The following is a 27,776-nucleotide window of genomic DNA, read 5'->3' on the forward strand; positions in this document are numbered from 1 at the left end:
CCATTTTTGGAGAAAGGGCAGGCAGTTTTGGGGGGCTTGACTCGACAACTTGAAAGTGAGGACATGGAAGCTGGATAAGAGACTGAGGTTTGTGTCTAGGCCCTGGCATCAGAGTGGTTAGATTCAGATCCCATGGTTTCTTAGCTGGTGCTCTTGAGCAAGTCATTTAACCTCTCTAACTCAGCCTCTCCTTCGTAGAGTGGAAAAAGATTGACATTCGTCTCAGGGAGTTGTCGTAAGGACTAGAGATAGCACTTAAAGAGCTCCGCACGGCTCTGTCACCTGTGAGTGCTCAGGAAACCAAAGTTACTCTCCAGGAGGCCGTCGGATCCTGGGGGAAATGACTTTTCCTAGTTGGAATGCCAGCCCAATGCCACAGCAGTTCCAGAAAAGGGGCTGGAGCAGTCAGGGGGCTTCACAGAGGAGGAGGGCCACTAGGAAGCAGTATTTACACCAGAAGAAGTGGGGTCGCACCATGAGCCCCGCTTCACACACAGCCTGCCTCCCCTTCTCTGACTGCCACCTGCCAGCCATGTGCTGTAGGGTGAGTCCCCTCTCAGAGCCACGGAAGGTCTCATGTCAGGCTGGCCTGCGTGATGGTGGGAGAAGATGGCCAGCCTATGGTCCTGGGGCCCCTGGCGGCTCTGCGTCTGCACGGATGACGCTGGTCTCTTTCTCTCCCCAGGTCACTCATCTCCTCATCAAGAGGCCCCCTCTTTTCCACTACAGACCTGGTGACTACTTGTATCTGAACATCCCCAGCATCGCACGCTACGAGTGGCACCCCTTCACCATCAGCAGTGCTCCTGAGCAGAAAGGTAGGCCTGCACCAACTCCACCAGTCCCTTAGTGGGTATTACTGAGTCCTTGCCATGGAGTCTAACAAGACCCGAGACACAAATTCGGCCTCCCAGATCTCCCTCTGGAACACGGGGGCAGATGTGCAGATGCTGACTAAATGGGGTGATCGGGGCTATACTGGCTTCTGTGAGGGTCACCAGGGAGGGCCTGATCTGGTGGGGGAAGTGGGCAGGGTAGCATTTCAGCTGAACCTTGAAGGGTTTATAGGAGTTTACTAGGTAGGGAAGGGCATCGGGGTGGAGGCAGAAGGGGAAACATGAAATCTGCAACCATAGGAGGGTCTGATGTAGTTTGGGTTAAGAGTCAGGTGGAACAGGGAGGAAGGAAGCAGAGGTGAGGGGCAAGAAGAGAAGGTCAGAGAAAGGACCAGAGTGGCTGGCAAAATTGATAAGAGCTAGTGTGGGGTCTGGAGAAGGAAATGGCAACCCACTCCAGTACTCTTGCCTGGAAAAATCCCATGGACGGAAGAGCCTGGTAGGCTACAGTCCATGGGGTCTCGAAGAGTCAACAGGACTGAGCGACTTCACTTTCACTTCACTTTCATGCATTGGAGAAGGAAATGGCAACCCACTCCAGTGTTATTGCCTGGAGAATCCCAGGGACAGAGGAGCCTGGTGGGCTGCCATCTATGGGGTTGCACAGAGTCGGACACGACTGAAGCAACTTAGCAGCAGCAGCAGCAGTGTGGTGTCAGGAAGGTCTTCGAATGCAGAGTGAAAAGTGGAATGGCGCAGGCAGTTGGGAGCCTGCAAGGGTCTTAAGCAAAGGAGTAGTGGCTCAGATGAAGGGGCAAGAGGGCATTTCCAGAGGGCTGTGACAGGAAGCCAGGCTTCCCCACTTCATGTGGGCATGAGACCTGGGGAGCCCCAAGGCAACAGAATCTGTGCCATCCTTCTCCCCCATCCCTGGCCACTTCACCCTCTGGGTGCCAGGCGCCCACAGAACTACTCAGCCAACCCTCTCTTCCCCTGGCTGTCCTCTGAGCCCCACCCATGCATGTCCCCTGTGCCTGCCTTCTGGTCCTGGGCTGTTGGTGGGGCCACAGCCTGGACCTCTGACCTCCAGGCCAGGCCAGAGATTGGCCTTCCCATCTCAAGCGCTGCTTTTTTTTTAATATTTATTTTTATTTATCTGTTTGGTTGTACTGCATCATAGTTGTGGGATGGGAGCTCTTAGTTGTGGCACACGGGATCTAGCTCCTGACCAGGGACTGAACCCAGGCCCCTCCCTGCACTGGGAGCACGGAATGCGCTGGACCACCAGGGAAGTCCCTCAAGAAGTGCTTCTGACAGAGGAGGCCTTGTATGGCCTATTGCAGCGAGACCCTTGCTTGGCTTCATGAGAGGTAAAGCTTTCTGGTTGCCGGGGTCCTCTGACCATCCTACATGAAAAGCTGTAGCTCTGTTCAGGATTCCTCCCACCCCAGCCCAGGCCCCACCCCTGGCCCAGCTCCCACAGCTCAGGGCACAGACCCAAGGCCAGGGTTCCCCATGAGAAGCTGTACAACACCTGCCCTGGAATCACATGAGTGGAGGCCTGGATGTACAGTGGGTTGGGGGTGAGGGTTAGAGAAGGTGGATTATTTTCTTCTTATTTTTATTCCCCCTCCCAACTTTTTTTTTTTTTTTTTTTTGCTGTTTCATGAAAAACAGATATGCTCCTGGAAAATTCAGACAGTATAGAAATATGTGCCAAAGAAAATTAAAATCCCTCAAATAATTCTACCCAAGGAAAACTATTATCAATCATTTGGTGGATACCTTTCCAGATCTTGATGTATCTCCATGAATAATCAGATATAGAGATAATTCTGCATATAAGGGATTATGGTTTTGGATATAAGGGATTACACTGTTTTGCCGTCTACTTTTTCTCCATGAATAATATGTCACGAAGATCTTTGCCTGTCAGTTCTTTTAAAAGAAGAACTTTTCCTTTTCATGGCTGCATGCTATTCCAGTGTATTAATAATAATAGAATTAAAATATAGATGTGTAATCTGTTTGACCAGTTTTTAAAAGCATTTATTTATTTGGCTGCACTGGGTCTTAGCTGTGGCATGTGGGATCTAGTTCCCTGACCAGGGTTCAAATCTGGGCCCCCTGCATTGGGAGTCTTAGCCACTGGACCACTTGGGAAGTCCCTGTTTGACCATTTCTAGAAGGGTTTCTTCAGGGTCTCTGCTTGGAATCTCTTAGTCCTGAGTCTCCTGCAGTAAATGAGTCCATGTGGGGGCTGGTAAATCCTTTGATTTTTTAGAGCTGGTTTCCAGGATCAGGGGTGGGACTTAGGCTGGCAACTCTGGCTGACTGAATTCAACTGACATTTAAGAGGCCTTCTCCGTATGAGTCATTGTGTGAGGCAGTTCAGGGTGCATCTGTGCAGACAGGGCGCAGTGCAGCCCTCCTGCTGCTTTGCACCTTGAAGAGGTTTCATTGGTTTCATTCATAATTTCTACATATATTATTCAAAGTATTTAAAAACCTTATTGTGAGAAGGAGTTTATCCTTGCCTTCACAGGACTGCCAAAAGAGTTCATGATTTAAAATAAAAGAAAAAGGATGAGAACTCCAGACCAGGAAGTCTCTTAGGGGCCTCCTTGCTCTAATGTGTGTTCTCTCTGGTACCCCTCACCACCCTTCTACCAGTCATCCACTTAATAGGGAACCTAAGCAAACACCCACCGTATCCCAGACACTGAGGGCAGCGAAGGCTATTGGTCTCACTACTGACTGAGCACCTAATGTGTTCAGAACCATTGACAGGCATCTCATAGAATGTGGGAGGGAGATGGTCCCCAACCTTGGTGAGACTCTGGCTTGATGGAGGAGGCAAGGCCCCCGCCTCTAGGGAGCCCCCAGTGTCCTCAGGGCCACTCTGACCCCTGCCTTGGCAAGGAAACTGAGCCCTTAGGTTGACTTCACCGAGAAAGATTGCAAGGTCTGCTCCAGAGAGGCCAGCTCTCCCAGGTTCATGGCTGTGGCTACTAGTTTGGACCTGAGGAGGGGCGTTCAGAGGAGAGCGCAAGGGGTTGATGCCCAGTCCCACTCCCTCCTGCTGGAGATCAGCACTGACCCCTTTCCTCCTGCCCTGTCTCTTGCTCAGACACCATCTGGCTACACATCCGGTCCCAGGGCCAGTGGACCAGCAGGTTGTTTGAGTCCTTCAAGAAATCAGACGCAGTGTTCTGTGGTTCCAAGAGGCTCTCGAGAAGCTTGGAGATGAAGAGGAGTCGGAGGAAGCCCCAGGTGAGTGACTGAAAGGGAGAAAGGGTCCACCATGGTGACAAACCCATGGGGACCGAGTTGCCTTCGTAGCTGGCAACCCCTGAGCAGTTGTGAACACTGGCTGGGACTGCACAGAAGGTAGGTAAATTCAGAATGTGTGGTCCAAGAGCCTCCTTGAAGCCGGACCACACCTGATCCTTCCTGGTCCAGTGCGCTCCATTAGAAGGCAGGGGACAAGGCAAAGAGGGGGAAACTGAGATGAGAAAAATCCATCTCTACTTCTCTGCTCTAATACTTTCTAACTGCATGGGCACACCTTTTAGCCTTACTGAGCCTCAAGTTGCTCACCTGTGAAATAGAGGTGGTTCCTGTCCTTGGCTCTCCTTTCTAACGTGATTGTTTTAAGAACCCATGGAATGTATACATGTAAAGTATTGCATGAACTGGGCAGCATGGGCCAGGTGGACCATTCATTACCCCTATCAGCACTACCGCCACCTCCATCCTCGTCACCACCATGAGTTTAGCTATCTTTTGAGCCCCGATGAAACCCATACAGTTGACAAGCTGCCATTGAATACAGCCTCTGGGAGGTTTGGGAGGAATGCAGAGAGATCAGAGCAGCACTTGAAGAAGCAGGAATCGATGCAAAAGGCTGAGGGTGTCTGAACACTAGTAGGCTGTGCCACCAGGCCTGGAATCAGGTTAATATGTGGAAACCCTGCTGAAGGTCAAAGGAAGAGATTCCCCCAGGCCTGACCCAGCCCTGCCTTGCCCTTGTGGAATATAAAGTCCAGAGAAGAAAACCATGTGGAATCCTGCCTGGCCAGACCAGAGGGCCCTTCTAGAACAGTGCCAAGAGCAGAACTTTGGGAAATGGAGAGGTAGCTAGAAACAGACAGGGTGTTCTTTCCTGTTAATCAGAAGAAATCTCCTGAAGGAGGAAGCTGATTTTCAAAATCAGGTGAGTCCTGACACACTGACAATTGGTGGGTAGATATACTAAAAGCTGTGTTTCCTTGGGGTCTTAGGCACCACTGCCAAAGAGTAAATTAGCACAGACTTTCTGGTGGACAGTCTGGCTATATGTGTCTGCATTTTAAATATCTATACACAGTGGCTTAAAAGTGAAAGTGTTAGTTGCTCAATCGGGTCTGACTCTTTGTGACCCCATGTACTGTAGCCCACCAGGCTCCTCTGTCCTTGGAATTCTCCAGGCAAGAATACTAGAGTGGCTAGACATTCACTTCTCCAGGGGATCTTCCCCACCCAGGGATGGAACCTGGGTCTCCCGCATTGCAGGCGGATTCTTTACCATCTGAGCTACCAGGGAAGCCTTCCTACCCAATGACTTAGCAATACCATTGTTAGGAGTTTAATCCTAAAAAGTTATTTGGACTTGTATGCAAGCTCCTTAACCACTTCATTCCTTCATTCACTTAGCAAATATTTAGGGCTTCCCTGATAGCTCAATTGGTAAAGAATCCACCTACAATGCAGGAGACCTCAGTTTGATCCCTGGATTGGGAAGTTCTCCTGGAGAAGGGAAAGGCTACCCACTCCAATATTCTGGCCTGGAGAATTCCATGGACTCCGTGGGGTTGCAAAGAGTCAGACACGACTGAGCAACTTTCACTTCACTTATTGAGCACAGGATCTACTGTTTTCCAAGTACTATTCTAACTGCTGGAGATTCATCAATAAGCAAAATACCCATTGTCACTGCTTCCAGTCCAAAGGGGGTGGCGGACAGTACGTACGCAATAGATACATAATGTGTCACATGGAAATAAAGGCCGTGAAGAAAAGAAGTCGGAAAGAGCTGTTTTATACACCATGGTTGTTAACAGTAATGAGAAAATGAGTATAATCAAAATGCCTAACAACAGGGAAGCAGTTTATTTATTTTTCAGAAGGTTTTATTTTATTTTATTTTTATTGGAGGCTAATTACTTTACAATATTATATTGGTTGGTTTTGCCATACACTGACATGAATCTGCCCCAGGTGTACATGTGTTCCCCTCTTGAACCCCCGTCCCACCTCCCTCCTCCCCTTATCCTTCCTCTGGGTCATCCCTGCACACAAGCCCCGAGCATCCTGTATCATGCGTCGAACCTGGACTGGTGATTCGTTTCACATATGATAATATACATGTTTCAATGCCATTCTCCCAAATCATCCCACCCTCACCCTCACCCACAGAGTCCCAAAGACTGTTCTATACACCTGTGTCTTTTTGCTGTCTCGTATCTGGAGAAGGAAATGGCAACCCACTCCAGTGTTCTTGCCTGGAGAATCCCAGGGATGGGGGAGCCTGGTGGGCTGCCGTCTATGGGGTCTCACAGAGTCGGACACGACTGAAGCGACTTAGCAGCAGCAGCATATAGAGCTATCATTACCATCTTTCTAAATTCCATATATATGCGTTAGTATACTGTATTGGTGTTTTTCTTTCTGGCTTACTTCACTCTGTATAATAGGCTCCAGTTTCATCCACCTCATTAGAACTGATTCACATGTATTCTTTTTAATGGCTGAGTAATACTCCATTGTGTATATGTACCAAAGCTTTCTTATCCATTCGTCTGCAGATGGACATCTAGGTTGCTTCCATGTCTTGGCTATTATAAACAGTGCTGCGATGAACATTGGAGTACACGTGTCTCTTCCAATTCTGGTTTCCTCGGTGTGTATGCCCAGGAGTGCGATTGCTGGATCATATGGCAGTTCTATTTCCAGTTTTTTGAGGAATCTCCACATTGTTCTCCATAGTGGCTGTACTAGTTTGCATTCCCACCAACAGTGTAAGAGGGTTCCCTTCTCTCCACACCCTCGCCAGCATTTATTGCGTGTAGACTTTTGGATAGCAGCCATTCTGACTGGTGTGAAATGGTATCTCATTGTGGTTTTGGTTTGCATCTCTCTGATTATGAGGGATGTTGAGCATTTTTTCATGTGTTTGTTAGCCATCTGTATGTCTTCTTTGGAGAAATGTCTGTTTAGTTCTTTGGCCCATTTTTTGATTGGGTCATTTATTTTTCTGGAATTGAGCTGCAAGAGCTGCTTGTATATTTTGGAGATTAATTCTTTGTCAGTTGTTTCATTTGCTATTATTTTCTCCCATTCTGAAGGCTGTCTTTTCACCTTGCTTATAGTTTCCTTTGCTGTGCAGAAGCTTTTAATTTTAATTCAGTTCAGTTCAGTTGCTCAGTAGTGTCCAACTCTCTGCGACCAGGTCCCATTTATTTATTTTTGCTTTTATTTCCAAAATTCTGGGAGGTGGGTCTTGGAGGGTCCTGCTGTGATTTATGTCGGAGAGTGTTTTGCCTATGTTCTCCTCTAGGAGTTTTATAGTTTCTGGTCTTACATTTAGATCTTTAATCCATTTTGAGTTTATTTTTGTGTAGGTATTAGGAAGTGTTCTAGTTTCATTCTTTTACAAGTGGTTGACCAGTTTTCCCAGCACCACTTGTTAAAGAGACTGTCTTTTCTCCATTTTATATTCTTGCCTCCTTTGTCAAAGATAAGGTGTCCATAGGTGCGTGGATTTATCTCTGGGCTTTCTATTTTGTTCCATTGATCAATATTTCTGTCTCTATGCCAGTACCATACTGTCTTGATGACTGTGGCTTTGTAGTAGAGCCTGAAGTCCGGCAGGTTGATTCCCCCAGTTCCATTCTTCTTCCTCAAGATTGCTTTGGCTATTCGAGGTTTTTTGTATTTCCATACAAATTGTGAGATTATTTGTTCTAGCTCTGTGAAAAATATTGGTAGCTTGATAGGGATTGCATTGAATGTAAAAATTACTTTGGGTAGTATACTCATTTTCACAATATTTATTCTTCCAATCCACGAACACGGTATATTTCTCCATCTATTAGTGTCCTCTTTGATTACTTTCACCAGTGTTTTATAGTTTTCTATGTACAGGTCTTTTGTTTTTTTAGGTAGATATATTCCTAAGTATTTAATTCTTTTCATTGCAACAGTGAATGGAATAGTTTCCTTAATTTCTCTATTTTCTCATTATTAGTGTATAGGAATGCAAGTGATTTCTGTGTGTTGATTTTATATCCTGCAACTTTACTGTATTCATTGATTAGTCTAGTAGTTTTCTGATAGAGTCTTTAGGGTTTTCTGTGTAGAGGATCGTGTCATTGGCGAACAGTGAAAGTTTTAAAAAGTTATCAATCACCCTTCTAATGGAAGAGTAAGTTGCCTAAAAAAGATTATGTAAATGTATATACATTAGCATGTAAAGCTAGCCAAGAGGTAATAGGTGGAAAAGCCGAGTTACAAAGCAGTATGTTCTGTTTATGTAAAAGAGGGTGTGGAAGGACAGAGAAAATGGTTAGAGAAGTTGTGTTTTCTGATTCAAGGTGCTTTTTTACTTTATCCTTTAAAATTCTGTAGTTTCTGATTTTTTAAAAAAAATTGTATTGATTTATGATTTAAATAGACTTCCTTGTAGCTCAAATGGTAAAGAATCTGCCTGCCATGCAGGAGACCAGGGTTTGATTCCTGGGTTGGAAAGTTCCTCTGGAGAAGGGAATGGCAAGCTACTCCAGGATTCTTGCCTGGAGAATTCCATGGACAGAGAAGCCTGGTGGGCTACCGTCCATGGGATCGCAAAGAGGTGGACACAACTGAGCGACTAACACACACATGATTTAAATAATAAAGCAATATTTGTTTTGAAACCAAGCAGGGCTTGCAGCCCCAGCCCATCGATTTCGGAGCCTCAGCACAGGATGCAGTAGCCTCCAACAAGGAGGTGATTGTGGAGCTGACATCATACAGGCCGGAGGGAACTCCGTGGCAGGGACACAAAGGCCTGGTGAACACGGGGACAAAGGATAGGACTCGGGCACAGAGGGAAGCTACCGCCGAGGACCAGGCCCTGGTAAGGCTGAAGAAGCTGGGGCTGGAGGTTGGAGAGCCAAAGGTTTTTCTCCCAGGGATGGTGGGTGGGTCCTTGGAACTTGAAAGAGAGGGCCACAGTCAGGAAGGACCGCACACCGCATGATGTTTCTGCAGCCTCTCGCCTGTATGGCAGGCACCTTTGTCACTTTTACCATATTTACTTCCCATAGGTAATATTTCCCACTGAATGTTTCTCCTTACAGCCCAACATTACTTTAAACTTAATTGTATTTTAAACATACTAATCTTTTTAGTATGTGTAATGGAAAATAAGTATCATGTGCCATAAAAAAGATAAGTCTAAAAGCAAAAACAATGGTATTGAATTCTTGCCCGGTGTTTCTGCCTGTTGAATGAGGCGCTGAGCCTGAAGCTGCTCTCCTCGGCTTGTTCCCTCTCTCATGGCCTCCATTTCTTTCTTTCTCGCTTTGTTAAAAGGAAAAAGAAGGAAGAGGGAATAGTCAATGTTAGAAGTTACGGGGATATAATAACCATGATGTAAGGCTTTCTCCTTGCAATGAGAAGGATTTTAAAAAACTGTTAGAGGAGTAGCCCTCTCACAGTGCACCTCCCAAAAGAGCCATCACAAGTGGTTCAAGGCCAGCACCGTGGAGGACACAGAATTCAGTTGCCCCTGGGCAAAGGAGCAACGTGGTGTGACGTGGTGAGCGCAGGACAGGCAGACAGAGACCCAGGCTCCACCCCGGCTCTATGGGAACTTGAGAGAGTCATTGTCACACTCCCAGATTCAGCTTCTCTTCTGTGAAAGGAGGGATTTGCCTGGATGATTGTGAAGGTCACTCCTAACCAGAGAGAAGCTATCACAGGCGTCTGAAGCCCTTTTGCGGGTCTGTTTCCTTCATCTTAAGGAAGGAAGCACATGAACCTCAAGGAATCTGGTCTGCCTGTGCTCAGGGCCAGAGGAGTCAGGCAGAGTAGACAGAGGAGGCCTGCTCCCTGCCCTCAAGTGGCTCCCCATCAGTGAGTCCCGAACAGGGTCCCCAGGGCAGGGGTGAGCTGTGAGCCAGGCCAGCACCTGGTTTTTCTGCCCGGAGCCACTGGACAAAGACTCTAAGAAGGTGGCCACTCTAAGCAAGGTGCAGGCTGAGGGATGCACAGGAATTTGCCAGCTGGGGGGAGAGGAAAGTGTGGGGTGCTCTAGGCACAGGGAAAGCGTGTTCAAGGCCAGGGGTGTCTAGAAACATGAAAGCAATCGGATGTAGCTGAGCCCATGAGGCAGGTGGAGCTGAGTGTTCTCCTGTCACAACTGAAGCTGACTTGTATTGGACCACAATAGCGGTTGTTAAGTTTTCAGGAATTTTGAGAGCCTGTTTTTTTTTAATTGTTGTTATTATGTATTTTTTATTTTTGGCTGTGCTGGGTCTTCATTGCTTTGCCTGGGCTTTCTCTAGTTACAGTGCCGGGACTTCTCATTGCAGTGGCTTCTCTTGATGTGGAGTACGGGCTCCTGGCTTATGGGCTCAGTAGTTCCAGCATGCCAGCTCAGTAACTGGGGCTCAAGGGCTCTAGAACATGAGGTGGGTAGGGGGCAGCCAGTTATTAAAACCAGTCATTCGTGGGAGCCATGATGACCGTGTTTACATCAGTAATCTCAACACTAACAATCAGCATTTTGTTTTTGGTGGTCCTTTCTTCTTCTGAGGAGTCAGTTTACCAGCACATCACTGATGTTTTCCCTCAAAAGCACCCCATGCTTCTTGGAATGGTTTGGGTAGAAAAGGCAACTCCCTTTTTGTAAGGTTGCTCAGACTGCAAGGGCGAGTAAACCTCTGAGAGATGCCTGGCCCACCCACTCCCAGAGACCCACTTTCTCTGCCCTGTGCTCTGCAGGTCTCCGAGATGTCCTCTGAGAACCACCAGTTCTGTAACATCAAGGTGAGAGGTTCCAGGGGTGGCCATGACCAAAACCGCTGTCCCAAGCGGAGGAAGCAAAGCCTCTGCCCATGGGGAGGGTTTGCTGGGGCGCTCAGTTCCTGGGCTCTTCAGTCCCCACAGCCTGACTCCCAGGTCTCCAGATAATGGGAATCTGACCCCTGCCCACCCTCACAGGGCACACATCTGTGCTGGCTGGACCCTGCTCTCACCAGATCTGCATGTGGGAGTGCTAGGGTGCCCCCAAACTCAAGCTCAGAGCGCAGTGTGTGAACAGTGCTCTGAGCAGGAGCCACTTACTCCCGGGTCCCAGCCCAGGAGACAGCTGCCTACATATACAGGGGGCGTGATGTGTCGGGGTCCACTTCTTGCCCACCCACCCACCCCTCTCTTTCCTCTGACCCCTCCTGTGTGCAGTGCTACATCGATGGCCCTTACGGGACCTCCACTCGCAGGATCTTTGCCTCCGAGCATGCTGTGCTCATTGGTGCAGGCATTGGCGTTACGCCCTTTGCCTCCATCCTGCAGAGCATCTTATACAGGTGAGTGGGCAGGCTGTACCTGTATCCTGGGGCAGAATCCTGAGAGATGCCCACCCCTCCCCGCTCCCTTCTGTCACCTGTCTCCGTCTCCCCTTTGACCTCTCTCCTCTTCTATTCCTCCTCCTGCTCTTTTCTGGGGTCTCATCCCTCCCCCTGCCACCCCACCCTCCCTCCCTGTCCCCTGCACTGGGGTCCTGAGAAATCTCATACTCACCCCAAACTCAAAATCCCCTCCTCTCACCTCCCCTCAGACACCAGAAGAGAAAGCACATTTGCCCCAATTGCCAGCACTCCTGGATGGAGAGTAGTCAGGACGAGGAAATGAAACTCCAGAAGGTGAGTGAGCACTGCCTCCTACAGGCAGGACTCCAGAGCTTCTCCCCAGACACCAGAGCTAGTTCCGCCCCGCCCCCCCAAGGCAGGCATCTCATTAAAGAACACGGAGCCTGAGAGTCAGGCAGCCGGGATGCAGTCACAACCATGATGCTTGCTAGCCGTGACCTGATGGTGGTTTTAAAATGAAAATGCTGCAGTTCGCCAGTCCAGGTTCGATGCATGAGACAGGATGCTCGGGGCTGGTGCACTGGGATGACCCAGAGGGATGGGATGAGGAGGGAGGTGGGAGGGGGGTTCAGGATGGGGAACACATGTACACCCATGGCTGATTCATATCAATGTATGGCAAAAACCACTACAATATTGTAAAGTAATTAGCCTCCAACTAAAATAAATAAATTAAAAAAAATTCATTAGTCTGTGTAAGCCACTTAAAAGAGTTTCTAAAAAAAAAGTTCTTCTGGCTTAATAAACTTAACAGCTCAGAACATTGCTTGCTGTGAGCAATGGATTATTAGAGAAAATCCTGACCTGGCAGTCTAGAACCCAAGTTCTGGTCCCATGCTGCTCTGTAGCCTCATTCTTTACCTCTGTGAGCCTCAGTTTACACCCCCATCCCACTCCCCTCCCACTATCCCAGTTAAATGGGAATGATAGTGTGTGCTGTGCTAAAAGCAGGGTGGTCACATGCGGGAGCCTAGGGAGCACAGCTAAGAGTGAATGAGGTAACCCCACCCCAACCTGATCTGGGCCCTTCTCCCTAGGTGGACTTCATCTGGGTTAACCGAGACCAGCAGTCTTTCGAGTGGTTTGTGAGCCTGCTGACCAAACTGGAGATGGAGCAGGCCGAGGAGACGCAGGAGGGTAGGATAAGGGTGGGCTGGAGGATGATGGGGGGGCAGTAGGGGGTCTCTGTAAGAAAGTGTTTATTCCATTTCTATCAGAAATGTAGGGGAGAGGGAGCTGCTTTTTTCCCCCAATAAAACATAATAATTTGTGAAACTTAAGAGAGGGGGGAAAAAAGCCCATTCATAATCCCATCTAGCTACCCAGACATTTTGAAGGATTTCCTTCTGATACTTTTTTCTTATTCACATTTTATAAAAATGTCTAGCCTGTTTCCCTGGTAGCTCAACTGATAAAGAATCCACCTGCAATGCAGGAGACCTGGGTTCATTCCATGGATTGGGAAGATCCCCTGGAGAAGGGAAAGGCTACCCACTCTAGTATTCTGGCCTGGAGAATTCCATGGACTATATGGTCCATTGGGTCACAAAGAGTCGGACACGAATAAGCGACTTTCACTTTCCACCCATTTCTCTCTTTTTAATGACATTTCTTTTTGTTCAAAATGAGCACTTATGAAAAAGTTAGGTTCGCAGGCCTCATTCCAGACCTTCCAAATCAGATTCTCTGGAAGTAGGGCTAGAGAAGTTACATTTTAACCTGCTTCTCAGATGACTCATATCCACACTTCTTTAAGAAATGTTTTGAGGGGTAATATATGTACAGTAAGATTCATCAGTTTAAGTGTCCAATAAATATAATGGCACTTTGACAAATGTGTCCAGTTGTATAACCTTAAAAGCAGGGAGGTCACATGAGGGAGCCTAGATAGCATAGTCAAAACACGGACCATTTCTTTTGCCCCCAAAGCTCCCTCCTCTCGCTTTGCATCAACACCCTCTCTCCACTCACAGCCCTTGGCAACCAGTGATCTGCTTCCAGTCACTATAGTTTTGCCTTTTCTAGAATTTCATAACAATGGAATGTTTTAACTTCTTTCACTTAACATAGAACTTTTCAGATTTACCCATGCTGTCGCATCTTTCAGTAAGTAGTTAATTGCTTTTTGTTGTTGAGAAGTGTTCCATTTTGTGGACGTACCACAATCTGTTTTTCCATTCAGTTGTTGGCGGATATTAGAGTTATTTCCACTTTTTAGCCACTTTTGACTGTGCAACTCTTTCTGTGGACATACGATTTCCCTTTCTCTTGGGTAGATACTTAGAATTTGTATTGCTGGGTAGGATGATATATGTTCAGTTTTACTCTATAAGAAGGTATCAAATTGTTTTTCCCGAGTGACTTTACCATTTTGTATTTCCATCAGTAATGGAGTTCCAGTTGCTCTACAACATCATCAACTACAGCCTCATTTGATGTTGGCAGTCTTTAATTTTAGCTCATCTAGTGGGTGTATAGGGGTATCTCAATATGCTCTTTTTTGTCTGTTTTGCTTTCAGTTTTTTAAATTGAAGGGTAATTACTTTCCAATGTTGTGTTGGTTTCTGCTGGACAGCAACGTAAGTGAGCCATAAATATACATATATTCCCTCCTTCTTGGGCCTCTCTTCCCTGCCCATCCCACCCCTCTAGGTTCAAAATACTCTTTTTAAAAAATTATTTATTTATTTTTTATTTTAGGTTCAATATACTCTTAATTTGCATTTACCTAATTACTAATAACATTAAGGATATCTTCATGGTCTTGCCGTGTGTTCCTTCTTTATAAAGTGTCTGTTCAAATATTCTATTTGCTCTTTAAATCCAGATTTTTTTTTCTTTTTATTAAGCTCTGAGTTCATCATATATTCTGGAAACAGGTCTATAACCAGGTGTACATTTTATAAATATATTCTCCCAGTCTGTGGTTTGTCTTTTCATTTTCTTAAACTATCTTTTGAAGAACAAAATTTTGAAATTTTAGTGATGTCCAATTTATCAGATTTTTTTTCTTGTAGAATTCATGCTTTTTGTGTTCTATCTAAAATCTTTGCCTTACATGAGGTCACAAGTATTTTCTTTTCTGTTTGCTCCCAGAAGTTTTATAGTTTTAGCTGTTTATTTAGATCAGTTTTATAATGAATTCAACAAGGTCCAGGATATATGGTCAACATGCAGAAGTCAATTCTGTTTCCATTTGTCGTTGTTGTTCAGTTGCTCAGCCATGTCCAGCTCTTTGCGACCCCATGGATTGCTGCATACCAGGCTTCCCTGTCCTTCACCCTCTCCTGGAGTTTGCTCAGACTCATGTCCATTGAGTCCACGATACCATCCAAGGATCTCATCCTCTGTCATCCCCTTCTCCTCCTGCCTTCAGTCTTTCCCAGCATCAGGACCTTTTCCAACAACAAATAATTAGTATTTGAAAATCTTTAAAATATTAAAAGCATGAAATGCTTAAGGATAAACTTAGCAAAATATGAGTAAGATCTGAACACTAAAAACTATAAAACATTTCTGAGAAATAGTTTTTTTTATATTTCTTGTACTTGGAGTTTATTGAACTTCTCGGTCATATGGACTTAGAGTTTTCATCAAATTTGGATAAGTTTCAGCCATTCTTTCTTTGCACATATTTTTCTGTCTCCCCTGCCCCTTCCTGTCACTTCAATTACACAGGTTTTATACTGATATCTCACAGGCTATAGGTAATCTGCTTGTTGGTTTTTTCCCGCTCAACCTATGCCGCATTTTAGATAGTTTCTGTTGCTATGGTTTCAAGTACATCTTTTCTTCTGCAGCATAGTACAGTACAGTGCAGTGCTCAGTCCTATCTGACGCTTTGTGACTCCATGGACAGTAGCCCTCCAGGCTCCTCTGTCCATGGGATTTTCCAGGCAAGGATACTCGAGTGGGTTGCCATTTCCTGCTCCAGGGGATCTTCCTGACCCAGGGATCGAACTGGATGTCTCTGGCATCTCCTGCATTGGCAGGCAGATTCTTTACCACTGAGCCACCTGAGATCCTTCCAATTCTAGTAAGAGTCCCAGCAGGTTTTTATAAATAGGTATTGAGAAGCTGATTCTAAAATTAATATGTAAAAACCAATCCTTTGTGCTTTTCATTTCTGTTATTGTGTTTTTCTTCCACAGAACTTGTATTTGGGTATCTTTTATGTCTTCTACCTCTCTCCTCATCATGGCCCTTTGTTTTGTCTTTACATCCTCAAGCCTGTTTATAATATATGTTGTAGTATCTTTGAGTCCATCATCTCTGACATTTCTGGATCTGTTTCTCATCACTAATTTTCTCCTGGTTATGAATTGCATTCTGCTGCTCTTTCGCACACTTGACATCTGTTACTGGATGTCACACGTTGTGAGTCACGTGTTGTCCTGTTCTGGATTTTGTGGTATTTCTCTAAACAGTACTGTACTTTGTCCTGGCGCACAGTTGCATTATTTAGGATGGTCTGGATACCTTCAAGCCTTGCTTTTAGCTTCTGTTAGGGTGAGTCCAGAGCAGCCTTTACTGTGAGTCTAATTCGGCCCCAGAGCTAAGGTGCTACGCCTCTGAGGACTCATTCTACTGCCTTGTATATTACAGGCTCTCTGCATCCTTGATGGTGGAATGCAGATTATCCCCAGCTCTGTGTGAGCTCCAGGCACTGTGGCGCCTCCTGTTTCCTGGCAGTTTTCTTTCACGTGTGTATAGACTGACACTCCCCCAGAGACTGAGGGGGAACTCCATGCAGCTCTCTAGAGCCGGTGAATCCCTGTCCTCCCTTCTCTTTCTCTTCTTCCTTCTCTCTCTTTTTGTCTGCAGGTGCCTTTCTTCTAGTTTTGTGCCTGACACGTTCTAGCTGTCTTGGCCTCTCTGAACTCCAGTATCTGTCTCCTCAACTCGGTGAGGCTGACACTAGTCGGTCGTAAGGCTCACTTCATTGTTTCCTCTCTCAGCAAAGACAATTCTGCACAACACGTTGATCAGTGTATGGAAACCATTGTTTTATAAATCTTGCTCATATTTCTGGTTGTTCAAGAAGAGAGAGTGTTATGATTCCTTTTATTCAGATATGGTTTTAAAAAAAACATTTTAATTTGTTAATTGTTTATTTGACCACACTGGGTCTCAGCTGTGCGTGGGGTCTTTTCTCGAGTTGTGGCAGGCAGGCTTCTCTTGTTGTGGGGCCCGGGCTCTAGAGTGCACGGTCTCAGTAAGCACAAGTGTGGGCTTAGTCACCCCAAAGAATGCAGGATCTTAGTTCCCTGACCAGGGGTCAAACCCACGTCCTCCGTACTGGAAGGCAGGTTTTTAACCACTGGACCACCAGGGAAGTCCCTCCAAGATTGATGTTTAATAGATGTAATCCGTAAGTAGAGATAAACATATGTGTTTATTTGTGGTGTGTGCTCAATATTTTTCCTGATGAGGTGGCAATCAAAAAATTCAGAAAGTGGTCTAAGATAAAGATTATATAGCTTGGCATGTCCACATTCTTTTATGGATGGTCCTTTCTTTTATGTGTTTGTTAAACTGGAATGTTTCAAGTCCTCTCGCAGCCCCTGCAGTCTCCCCTCCCCACCCAGCAAGTGTACATTTTTTACTGAGCACTGTGTGATAACATGTTTCTCTGGGATACATAACAGTCCTCTTGGGACATTTTTGTGGAATACTGAGGTTTTGTACTGTACTTAAAGTTAATCTGTTAGTCATTATTTTGTTTTGTTATGCTTTACTTGTGGAAAATCTTATAAAAGAAGGAACATTTTTAGATATGTTTCTAACCTCAAGAGAATTGGTGAGGTTTTTTTATACTGTTGAGTTCACTAGAACTAGATATTATTTGGCTGTTTAATTATCACAGGGTTGCCATAAGTAAATTCAAATTCCTATGATAAACATAGTTTATAAGCTCAAGTAATCAAACACAGTTTTCTACCAAAACATTCCAACACATGTAGTTTACTATAACAAACATCCAAAGCCTTAAAGCGCAAGTCAACAGTCTTTGGAAGATGACAATTAAATCCTAGATGTTCCAGTAAAGCTTCTTGCCCTTTCTTGTAAATAATAATTAAAGCAAATATTTATATAACATTGACGTTGTTCTAAATGCTTAAGTATTTTAATTCATAAGAAACTTGCTTTTATGATGATAGCCTCAGGGGAAGTTTAGATTTAATTTAAATTTTCTGGTTGCTGGTATATAAATATTTACTGTTTGCTTCTTCCTAATCTGTGTAAGCAGAGGGTTACAGTGAACCCAGCGCTTTGCATTCTCAAAGTCACTTGAGTCAACAACTTTGCTACCTCAAATTTCTTCCAAGGTTTCTCATTAATTGCAGCTGAAGCACATGGCCTCTGATTTCAACTTTAATTATACACCAAGGTTTGAGTTAAACTATTTGTGGTTTATAATTTTTGATGTCTTTAGCTTAAGCTGCAGTCATTTTGTTTGACTTGAACCTTCTACTCTAACCCCAAATAACTCTAGAACCTTGAGCACCTTGTTTTGCCTCTACTTCCTGATCTGAAAAATATGGACACTAAGTACCTACCTCTTAGGGTTGTCATGAGGATTGGATGAGAGATCATCTGTATAGCACCTAGAACAGGAGCTGGAACTTAATACCTGCTCAGTAAAGTTAGCGGTAGCAGAGATAGTCCTAAGATTAGTAGTAGCAGTAGTAGTAACTGCTCAATAAATTTAACATTAGAAGTAATAATAGTGGTAGTAGTTGCCCCATAAATTTAATAGTAGTAATGTATCAGTACTAGTAGTATTTAATGACTTATCTAATGAATAGTACAGTTAATGGTTTGCCATAAATTATTCAACCACGCCCCTACTATGGGAAATTTGGTTTATTCCTAATTCTTTATTATCACAAGTAAAGCTGCAATTAATATGCATGTGCTCATAGATTTTTTTCCCCCCTTTCTTTGGATGATTTCCTTAAGGGAGTGTCCCAGAAATGGGAGGACTGTCTTGAACACAAGTGTCTTGGAGAGAGTGGAGACCTCCACAGCACCTCCTTTCCCTCCCGCCCTGGTGTCTCCTCATCTCCTTTTTGACCCCCAGGTGGGGGGTAGTGACTGTGCAGGAGGGGTGGGCATCCCTTATGGTCCATCTCTTTCCCTCCTGTGCCGCCAGCACCGCTCAAGTTCAGTGACATGTGAAATACAATGTGGTGTCCCTCTAGGGTCATTTGCATTAAAAAACTTTTTATTGGAGTATAGTTGCTTTACAGTATTGTGTTAGTTTCCACTGTACAGCAAAATAAGTCAGCTGTATGTGTACATATATCCCATCTTATTTGGATTTCTCTCCCATTTAAGTCACCACAGAGCACTGAGTAGTTCCCTGAGCTGCACAGCAGGTTCTCATCAGTTATCTATTTTATAAAAACACAGTAGTGTCGGAGAGCTTCCCAGGAGGCACTGGTGGTAAAGAACCCGCCTGCTAGTGCAGGAGACGTGAGACACAGGCTCGATCTCTGGGTCGGGAAGATTCCCTGGAGAAGGGAATGGTAACCCACTCCAGTGGGTTATTCTTCTTACCTGAAGAATCCCATGAACAGAGGCGCCTCACGGGCTGCAGTCCACGGGGTCACACTGAGTCAGATATGACTGCAGCGACTTGTCACGAGTGCACGTATATATGTCAACCCCAGTCTCCTAATTTATCCCTCCCTCCTTCCTCCCTTGGTGTCCATATGTTAATAGGGCCATTTTCATTTTAGCAGTGGCTGAGATTTTAAGCCAAAGGAAAAGTGGGCTAATAAAACACTAGAGAACAAGCTGGGATGGCCTGAATCCTTGAGGGAGAGGCAGGAGTGTGGGCGGCGCTCAGCAGTCTTCTCCCCATCCTGGCACACAGGGAAAGTGATTACATTTTTTTGCCACCTCTGGGATCATAGAGGAAACTGCTTGAGCACGGAGATGCCCACTGAATGCACCAATTCCTAAAGCTGGCGGGATCAACATCTCACAAAGCTGTCCCATTGCAGATATGGAGCTGTGGACACTCACACCTAATGGGTCTCCGTGATGCCAGTCTCTGCCCTGTCCCTTCAGTCCTCTGACTCCCCTCCCTGAAATGCTCTTTTCATCTCATCATGCCCTGCTCCAGTACCCTCTGCCTGCCCTCCTTCCCTAGCAGGGCATTCCAGATCCTTCACATTCTGGCCTCAGTGTGTATTCAGTCCTAGTCTCTGTCACGCCCACTCAAGGATGCCCTCTTCCAGCCTGGCAGTCACATCGTGACCCACAAACACCAGTCTCCTGCCCTTGGCTCCTGCTGCTCCCTTCTGAGTGTACCTTCCTTTCACCTCCCCTTTGAGTCTCACCCGTCTGCCAAGACCTCACCCAATCTGCACCAGCCCACGAGGCAGCTCTGTCTGCTCCAGCCTTCCCTGCATATCAATTGCATTTGCCCTCTTATCTACTCCCTGGTGCTTCAGATGGTAAAGAATCCGCCTGCGATGCCGGAGACGCAGGTTCAGTCCCTGGGTTGAGAAGATCCCCTGGAGAAGGGAATGGCAACCCACTCCAGTATTTTTGCCTGGAGAATCCCATGGACAGAGGAGCCTGACAGGCTACAGTCCATAGGGTCGCAAAGAGTTGGACACGACTAAAGTGACTTAGTATGCACGCACACACTCAAATACGAGGTCTAGCTCCTGGGGTGGTTGTAAGGCTTACACTGGACAGTGGCTGTAAGGTAACTCATGCGTGCCGTGCATAGGGCCTGCCCAGCTCAAGCAGCCCAAGGTGGCCATCTTTCCTTTCTATGGTGCTGGTCAGATGGAGGTACTGGATGAACATGTTAGCTGGTGGTATTTGTATGAGTCCTGCTCCAAGCCCTGGGGCAGAGTGGCTGGTGTCCTGCCCTGTCCCATCACAGGTGCTGGCCCCTCAGTCTTGCCCTCTCCCCCCACCACGTAGGCCGTTTTCTGGAGCTGCACATGTACATGACCTCTGCGCTGAGCAAGAATGACATAAAGGCCATTGGTCTGCAGATAGCCCTCGACCTCCTGGCCAAGAAGGAGAAGAAGGATTCCATCACAGGCCTCCAGACACGCACCCAGCCTGGGCGGCCTGATTGGAACAAGGTAAAGGCCACCTGGAGTCCTGAAGCCTGCAGGGACTAGTGGGGCTGAGAGCCTAAGGCACTGGCTAGGGAGATTTAGGCCAAGCAACCAGAGGCAAAGCTTAGGGCCAGTATCCAGAGTCCAGCTAGGCTCTCAGGGCTGGAATGGGAGGCAGGGTACCTACGTTCTGGCTCCGTCACTACCTCACTTTGTTCCACCACTAGCCTCTGTTTCCCCATCTGATCACAGAGAAAGTTAGTCCATGGGACCTTCAAGGCCCCTCCCAGCCTGCAAACCCCGTGCAGAACAGAGTCCAAAGGACCCAGTGGACAGAGTTCTGAGGAGATATCAGGCCTTATCCCAGTCTTTCTATTTTATTCCTCATATTGGTGTTATTATTATTTTTCCTCCCTGAGCACTTACCAGTTGGGGTGCAGTGTTTGCCTGAAATGACCAGAAGGTATTGCTTTTCAAACTGCTATAGGTGATCCATGTTTAGATGGTAAGATCTGTTGGGGAAGGGGATGCCAGCAGGGTTCAAATACCAAGAAAACTTTAGGCAAGGCAATTCTTAAGCAGAACTTGGGGTGGAAAATGGTCCTCCCTGGGTGAGAAAGCCTGACTTCTCCTCCTTTCGATGGAGGCCTGTGAGCTGGCGTGAAGTTGGGGCGTTGGAGCTCAGTGTGCCTGCTGGGCTCTGCCATCACCCCCCAGCACTGCTGCTGGTTAGTATGTCTCCCCTATGGATGCAGCTGCTTGAGTGGAGGGCCTGGGTCTTATCTGCTACTGATCCAGCCCTCCCTGGGGTCTGGGTCAGGTTATGCAATGAGCATATAGCCTCTAAATTAATGGCTGAAGCCAAGCAGCTATGCCCTGGAGCTCCTCATGGGGAGGACAGCCACCTTGGCCCATTATGCCCTCAGTCCCACTAGGTGAGTCACTTGGTGGGTCTGAACTTTCCCCCTTCTCCCTCTGCTCTTTCCCAATTCTGTGGACTCTAGGTGTTCCAGAAGGTGGCCGCTGAGAAGAAAGGCAAGGTGCAGGTCTTCTTCTGTGGCTCCCCAGCTCTGGCCAAGATCCTCAAGGGCCACTGTGAGCAATTCAGCTTCAAGTTTTTCCAAGAGAACTTCTAGCCCGGCCTCTCCCAGCTCTGCCCAAACCCACTGCCCACCAGCCTGATCAGACTGCTGCTAGTGCCTTGCAGGGACCAGCCTCAAGAGGACCCAGCAAATCCAGCTCCACATGCATAATAGGAGGCCCTATGAGGCAGGTGGACTTCCTTGAGAGCCCAGGGAGAAGGCAGGGCCTTGTAGGGTGCTGTTGTGAGTCTGAGAATTGCTATGAAGCTGGGCAGACTTGGCCAGGGGGTAGAGGGGTGGAAGTGACATGGTTGGTGAGCACAGGAGGCCTTCCCCAGGGCAACACCTTCTCCAGAAGTCCTTTGAGGACACCTTCCTTCCTACTACAGTGGTCCCAGACCCACCTGACCATCACGGTCATTCTGGAACTTACACACAGCATTTTATTATGAAAATTTTCAAACATACAGAAAACTAAGACTTGTCCAGGGAACAGTGTTACCCACTTTCTGGGTTCCTCAGTGAACGTTTGCTGTGTTTGGCTTACTGCATGTTTTCCATCTCCCCCTCCCTCTATTCATCCATCAGGCTATCTGGTTTTTCTGCTGCATTTCAAAGCACACCTTGCTACTCAGAGGAACTTTCTTTAAAGGTAGATTCCTGGGACCCTGCCCAGAAATTCTGACCCTGCAGATCTGGGGTTGGGGGCTGGAATGTGCGTTTCATCCAGAATCCATGTCTGCAGGGAGAGGTGAGCAGCTGATTTCCCCCTCTTTACGCCGTTGTCTTCCCACCTCTCTTTATATCTGTGTCCCTTTTCTTCTCTCTGTCTCCTTGTGTCTCTCCCCTGTGTGCGTCCCTTCCTTGCTTGGCGTGATGCTTTTCCCTTCTCTCCACACACTGAGTCATTAGAGGAGTGGGATGGAGACAGAGTCTCTGTGTGTGTCTCTTCATGGGGGTCACAGAGAAGTCCCGTGCCTGGGAATCTAGCAGGTTGTGACTTGTAGCTCAGTTCAGCTGTGCCCCAGCGGTGAGCCCTGGAAACCTCGTGGAGCTGGTTTCTTCACCTGAAGGATGGGCCTGATGCCCCGCCTCCCTGATCACAGTTACTGGGAGTGAAATGAGACATCGCCAGCAGTGCTCAGGACGTTCATCCTCCGTCCCTGGGTGGCTCTTTATTGCTCCAGCATCCAAGTTTCTGCATCTTCTCTCTACTTCATGAAAGTGAAAGTGAAAGCCACTGAGTCGTGTCCAACTCTTTGTGACCCCATGGACTATACAGTCCATGGAATTCTCCAGGCCAGAATACTGGAGTGGGTAGCCTTTCCCTTCTCCAGGGGATCTTCCCAATCCAGGGATCAAACCCAGGTCTACTGCATTGCAGGCAGATTCTTTACCAGCTGAGCCACAAGGGAAGCCCAAGAATACTGGAGTGGGCAGCCTGTTCCTTCTCAAGGGGATCTTCCTGACCCAGAAATCAAACCAAATCTCCTGCATCGCAGGCGGATTCTTTACCAGTTGAGCCGTCAGGGAAGCCCATTCTCTACTTCATAGCTCCCTCTATGTCCGTGTTGGAGCCTCTTTTTGCATCTCTCCCTGTCCAGACAGGAGTAGATGGCAAGGACAGCAAATACAGAAGCTCCCCTGGGAGACTCTTTGGGGAGGAGATGTCCTGGGTGGTAGGCAGGGGCAGAAGGGCTGGCCTCACCCCTCAGACCTGAGCTGAGTGTTTTCTCTCTGCCCCACACTGCAAGCCTCTGGGGACCTCACAGTTTGCTACATGTCCTCCGCCTTGCAGCTGGTCTTGCTGGGTTCCATCTCTTCTGTGACAGTCTAAACTCTCCTCCCCAAAGTGACTTTCAGGGGATTGGAATCAGGCACTTTCCAACGGGATTGTAGAATATACCTTTCTTTTCCGTGGGTTAGAAGTCTTGGGCACAGAACCGGTAAAGGTGACAACCATGATGGTGACACCTCTTATAAAGGGCTGGGCGTCAGAGAGGGACCTGGGGCACAGCAGGTGAGGGGCGTGTGGAGGACACTTGGAGTCATCTCGTGGGTGACACTGAAATGACACCGGTGAGAGAAGTTCTTTTCAAATAGCAGCAGCAAAAGGGGACTGCCCCGGTGGCCCAGTGGCTAAAACTCTGTACTCCCAATGCGGGATGTCCAGGTTTGATCCCTGGCTAGGGAACTAAATCCCACATGCCACAACGAAACGTTGCCATTCTGCAACTAAGATATCCCACATGCCACTACTAAAGATCCCACGTGCCACCACTAAAACCCAGCACAACCAAATAAATATTTTTTTAAAAAAGCAGCAGCAGCAAGAAAAGGGGACGGTGGATAAGGATGTTGGAGTGCTCCTTGGGGCAGAACAGCATGAGGACTGGGACAGAGAAAAGGCAGGACACAGGGCATCGCATACCAGATGCAGGAGGAGCAGGAGGAGGCGCGCAAGAGGAAGAGCGGGACCCAGCTGGCAGCCAAGGCGAAGGAGGCAGCCACGCGAGAGAGCCGTGTGGAGAGCAGGAAGGGAGGTACTGGGTTCACAGGGCCTCTCCTGGGGTGGGCATCAGCATATGAGAGGCCTTGTGTTGGGGCCTCTGTGCGCGATTGTGTTTCATTTCCAACAAGCCTGGGATAGACATCTAACTCCCATGGGGAAACTCGGAGCAAGAACAGTTAACTTACCAGCCTGGGGTCACACTCTTGGAGCCCATTTCCTCCTCTTGAGTCTGTGTTTTTGCCTTGTCATCAGACTTGGGAAAGCTTGGGGGAAAAAACAACTCGCTCAGTGGCGTGTAGATGTAAGCCAAGAGGGTGTCCCGATGGGGGCTGGTAGAGAGAATAGAGGAAAGCCATATGGCAAGAGTTTGCAGAGCATTCTAGTGTGTGCCAACAGGACTTCACACACACACACTCATGCACACACAGTCACTATTATCTTACAGTTTGCCCAGGACAACTGTTCATATTCCCCTGAAACACTGGTCCCCCAGTCTGCAGTCCTTTGCTCTCTCATTACAGATTTCCACTGATCTGCCACTGTATACAAACAGCAATTTTATCTCCCAACGTGCTTGGGAGCATGTGGAGGAACTTGCACCTAGATTCTAAAATCCTTGAAGGCTCCACAGGTGTGACTTGTTACCATGTGTGTCCAAGGCTTTCTCTCCAGACATATTCTAGTTACCCACTGGAGGGCACTGCGGAACCAGCGATCTCAAGAGGGTTTGTTTTGCTGGGAGGGAGACTGGTTTCTGAATGGTAGTGAATCAGGAAGAGCCAGGGAAGAAAGTCCCACCCCAGAACTCTCTGCTGGAGGCAACAGCTCCACGCCAGGACTCAGGCAGAAGTGAAGTCAAGAAACTTCATTTTCAAGCATAGAGTTTCTTGGGACTTTGTGGTGGTCCAGTGGTTAAGACTCTGTGCTTCAGAGTCTTATGCAGCTTCACAGGGTGCATCCCTGGTCGGGAACTGCCACATGTCATCAGTTCAGTTCAGTTCAGGCACTCAGTCGTGTCCGACTCTTTGCGACCCCATGAATCACAGTACGCCTCCCTGTCCATCATCAACTCCCGGAGTTCACTCAGACTCATGTCCATGGAGTCGGTGATGCCATCCAGCCATCTCATTCTCTCTTCATACTGTTCATGGGGTTCTCAAGGCAAGGATACTGAAGTGGTTTGAGGCACAGCAAAGAATAAAAGTCAGTATCTTTAGCTGCCAGCCTCTTACCCCAACACACAAACACACAAATGCACACACAGCCCTCCACCTCCCCACCCTCTGCTACACACACACCCCCCACCCGTCCCATCCCTGTACCCAGTGTGCAAGTTCTGGGCTCTCCTCTTTTCTAGCTGCAAGGTCAGAGCAGGTCTGGGGCGGTGGGCTGGAGGGTGGGGGAGTTCACTGGCCCTGGCTCTGCCACCTCACATCGTCACAGGTGACAGGATCGAATATGTGGGTGCACAGATCAGCCAGGCCGTCCATCTGGATGTTTCCTAGATGCTCAGATGGGGGCCAACCTGCCATCAACCAGAAACAAGCGCCTCCCCTCGACTGGCTGACTTCTGGCCTTCCACCCAGGTGTTGGCAGTGCTGTAGGCGAACAGAGAGGGGATGCAGGTGAACTCGAGATCAGGGCAGGTTATCAGGGTGTGTACCGCCCACTCCATCAAGCTGAGCGCTCCCAGAGGTCAGGCCGGTGGCCCCAGGGCCTCCTGTAGACGCCCGGAGCGGATATCAGCTCCCCCCCACCCCAGGGGAGGGGCTTCTTAAACAGAATCCTCCTCGGGGAGCGTCCTCCGCGTGTAACTGTCACAGTAATCTGGGGAACAAAAGCGAGAACACAAGCCCGCTGAACGAATCGCTTTGCCAGGCTCCACGACGCTGCTCTGCTGTGACGCCAGCTCTGGAGGGGACGGCAGCATCAGTGACACAAACCTTTTGACAGCCCCCCGCACGTGCAGCCTATTAACACAGAGAGCCGGCGGTGCTGAGGAGCGTCGCCGCCTTGCAGACAAGGCGGAGGTTGTTGCTGTTCAGCCAGTCGTGTCTGACTCTGCGACCCCACGGACTGCAGGACACCAGGCTTCCCTGCCCTTCACCATCTCCCCGAGCTTGCTCAAACTCCTGTCCACTGAGTCCGTGATGCCATCCAACCATCTCGTCCTCTGTCCTCCCCTTCTGCTTCTGCTTTCGATCTTTCCCAGCATCAGGGTCTTTTCTGATGAGTCAGCTCTTCGCATCAGGTGGCCGAAGTATTGAAGCTTGGAGAGATTAGCCACTCCAGTCGAGATGAGCTGTGGGCAAACTCCTGGGAACTGTGCAGTGTGGAAAGGCTTTTGCCCTTTGAAATCCAGGAGCCAGCCTCTGCATTTGCTCTGTGACCTTGATCTGCCCTGTGACCTCTTGGAACTCTCCCTGCCTCAATGAACAGATGAATGATATGTGCATTTAAACGCTTGTACATGCATAGTCTTTCCAAAAAGTTACACAGAAATGTGTTTTATCTGTTTGCTCTGAGTGAGTGGGAAGGATAGTGTTGGGTTTTTATTTTGCCTTTTTATTTTCTACCCCTCTATCAATTTTGAAGTGTTTATGACAAACATGTATTAGTTTTATAGCTGTATTAAAAATAAAAAGAAATCCAAAATAGAAGGTTAATTAAAAATTCAAATGCCATGTTTTGATGTGTTTCCATTCCTTCTAACAAAAAACAAACAGTGTCTGTGTATCGTGCAGGAAGTCAATAGAAATGTGTTGGAAGAGGGAAAGAAGGATACACCTAACAGTGCCCAGTGGTCAACGGGGAGGAGGGCAAGGAGCGCTTTGAGCAGCCTTCTCTGTTCTGTTTCATGTATTTCTGTATCACCCACGGAATGTTTCACAGCATAGACTTTTATACCGTGCACTTCACATATTACTCGGTTTTTATCTGTGTACCTGTGTGATGGCCTGTGTCGCTTTTAAAAGAATAAAGCAGGATGGAGAGAGTGTCTGAAGTGAAAGTCACTTAACTGTGTCCAACTCTTTGCAACCCCATGGCCTATACAGCCCATGGAATTCTCCAGGCCAGAATACAGGAGTGGGTAGCCTTTCCCTTCTCCAGGAGATCTTCCCAACCCAGGGATTGAACCCAGGTCTACTGCATTGCAGGTGGATTTTTTACCAGCTGAGCCACCAGGGAAACCTGAGAAGAATAAAAGCAGTCCAGAAAGAATAATGCAGAATGGAAAGAGCATCTGAGATGTCTTCTAAAGACCCCTCATATTGATTAGTTCTCCAATGGGAGTGTTTGGGGCACTGCTGGCCCTGGGAATGGGCCCCTTCCACTGGGGGCGCTGTCACCTCTTCTACAGAGCAAGGCTGCGCCAGTGCCCAGATTCAGAATGCAAAGTTGCAGGCCAAATGTGCTCTAAGTATTCAAATTAAAGGCCCTTCCAGGCCCAGGGCTGGTCCAGAAAGACTGCCTCGGGGGCACTGACTCTGCTAAACAAATACTCACATTAACCAGCCTTCCTGACAGATTGATGCATCTTTTTATGATCTGTCTTTACAATATGATGACTCTCTCCT

The 27,776-nt window shown here is 47.5% G+C and overlaps 1 protein-coding gene across 5 annotated transcripts in view; it reads left to right on the forward strand.

The window, feature by feature from the left end:
- Positions 1-27,776, forward strand: part of NOX5 (NADPH oxidase 5) — a 45,189-nt gene that overhangs the window by 17,193 nt on the left and 220 nt on the right. For 2 of the 5 annotated variants that reach the window (XM_055436257.2, XM_055436260.2), the window contains 9 exons: positions 686-818; positions 3,967-4,109; positions 8,797-8,994; positions 10,866-10,910; positions 11,325-11,449; positions 11,701-11,785; positions 12,550-12,649; positions 20,462-20,628; positions 21,609-27,189. In XM_055436257.2, coding sequence (XP_055292232.2) covers positions 686-818; positions 3,967-4,109; positions 8,797-8,994; positions 10,866-10,910; positions 11,325-11,449; positions 11,701-11,785; positions 12,550-12,649; positions 20,462-20,628; positions 21,609-21,740 — 1,128 coding nt within the window. In that variant the 3' untranslated portion in view covers positions 21,741-27,189. Of the gene's footprint in view, positions 1-685; positions 819-3,966; positions 4,110-8,796; positions 8,995-10,865; positions 10,911-11,324; positions 11,450-11,700; positions 11,786-12,549; positions 12,650-20,461; positions 20,629-21,608; positions 27,190-27,776 lie in introns of those variants that run through there. The other 3 variants (XR_008687264.2, XM_055436258.2, XM_088839946.1) reach the window with 3 other exon arrangements.

The sequence above is a fragment of the Moschus berezovskii genome, chromosome 9 (genome assembly GCF_049115385.1).
Source record: "Moschus berezovskii isolate FMDL1 chromosome 9, NW_MosBer_1.0, whole genome shotgun sequence".
Lineage (NCBI taxonomy): Eukaryota > Metazoa > Chordata > Mammalia > Artiodactyla > Moschidae > Moschus > Moschus berezovskii.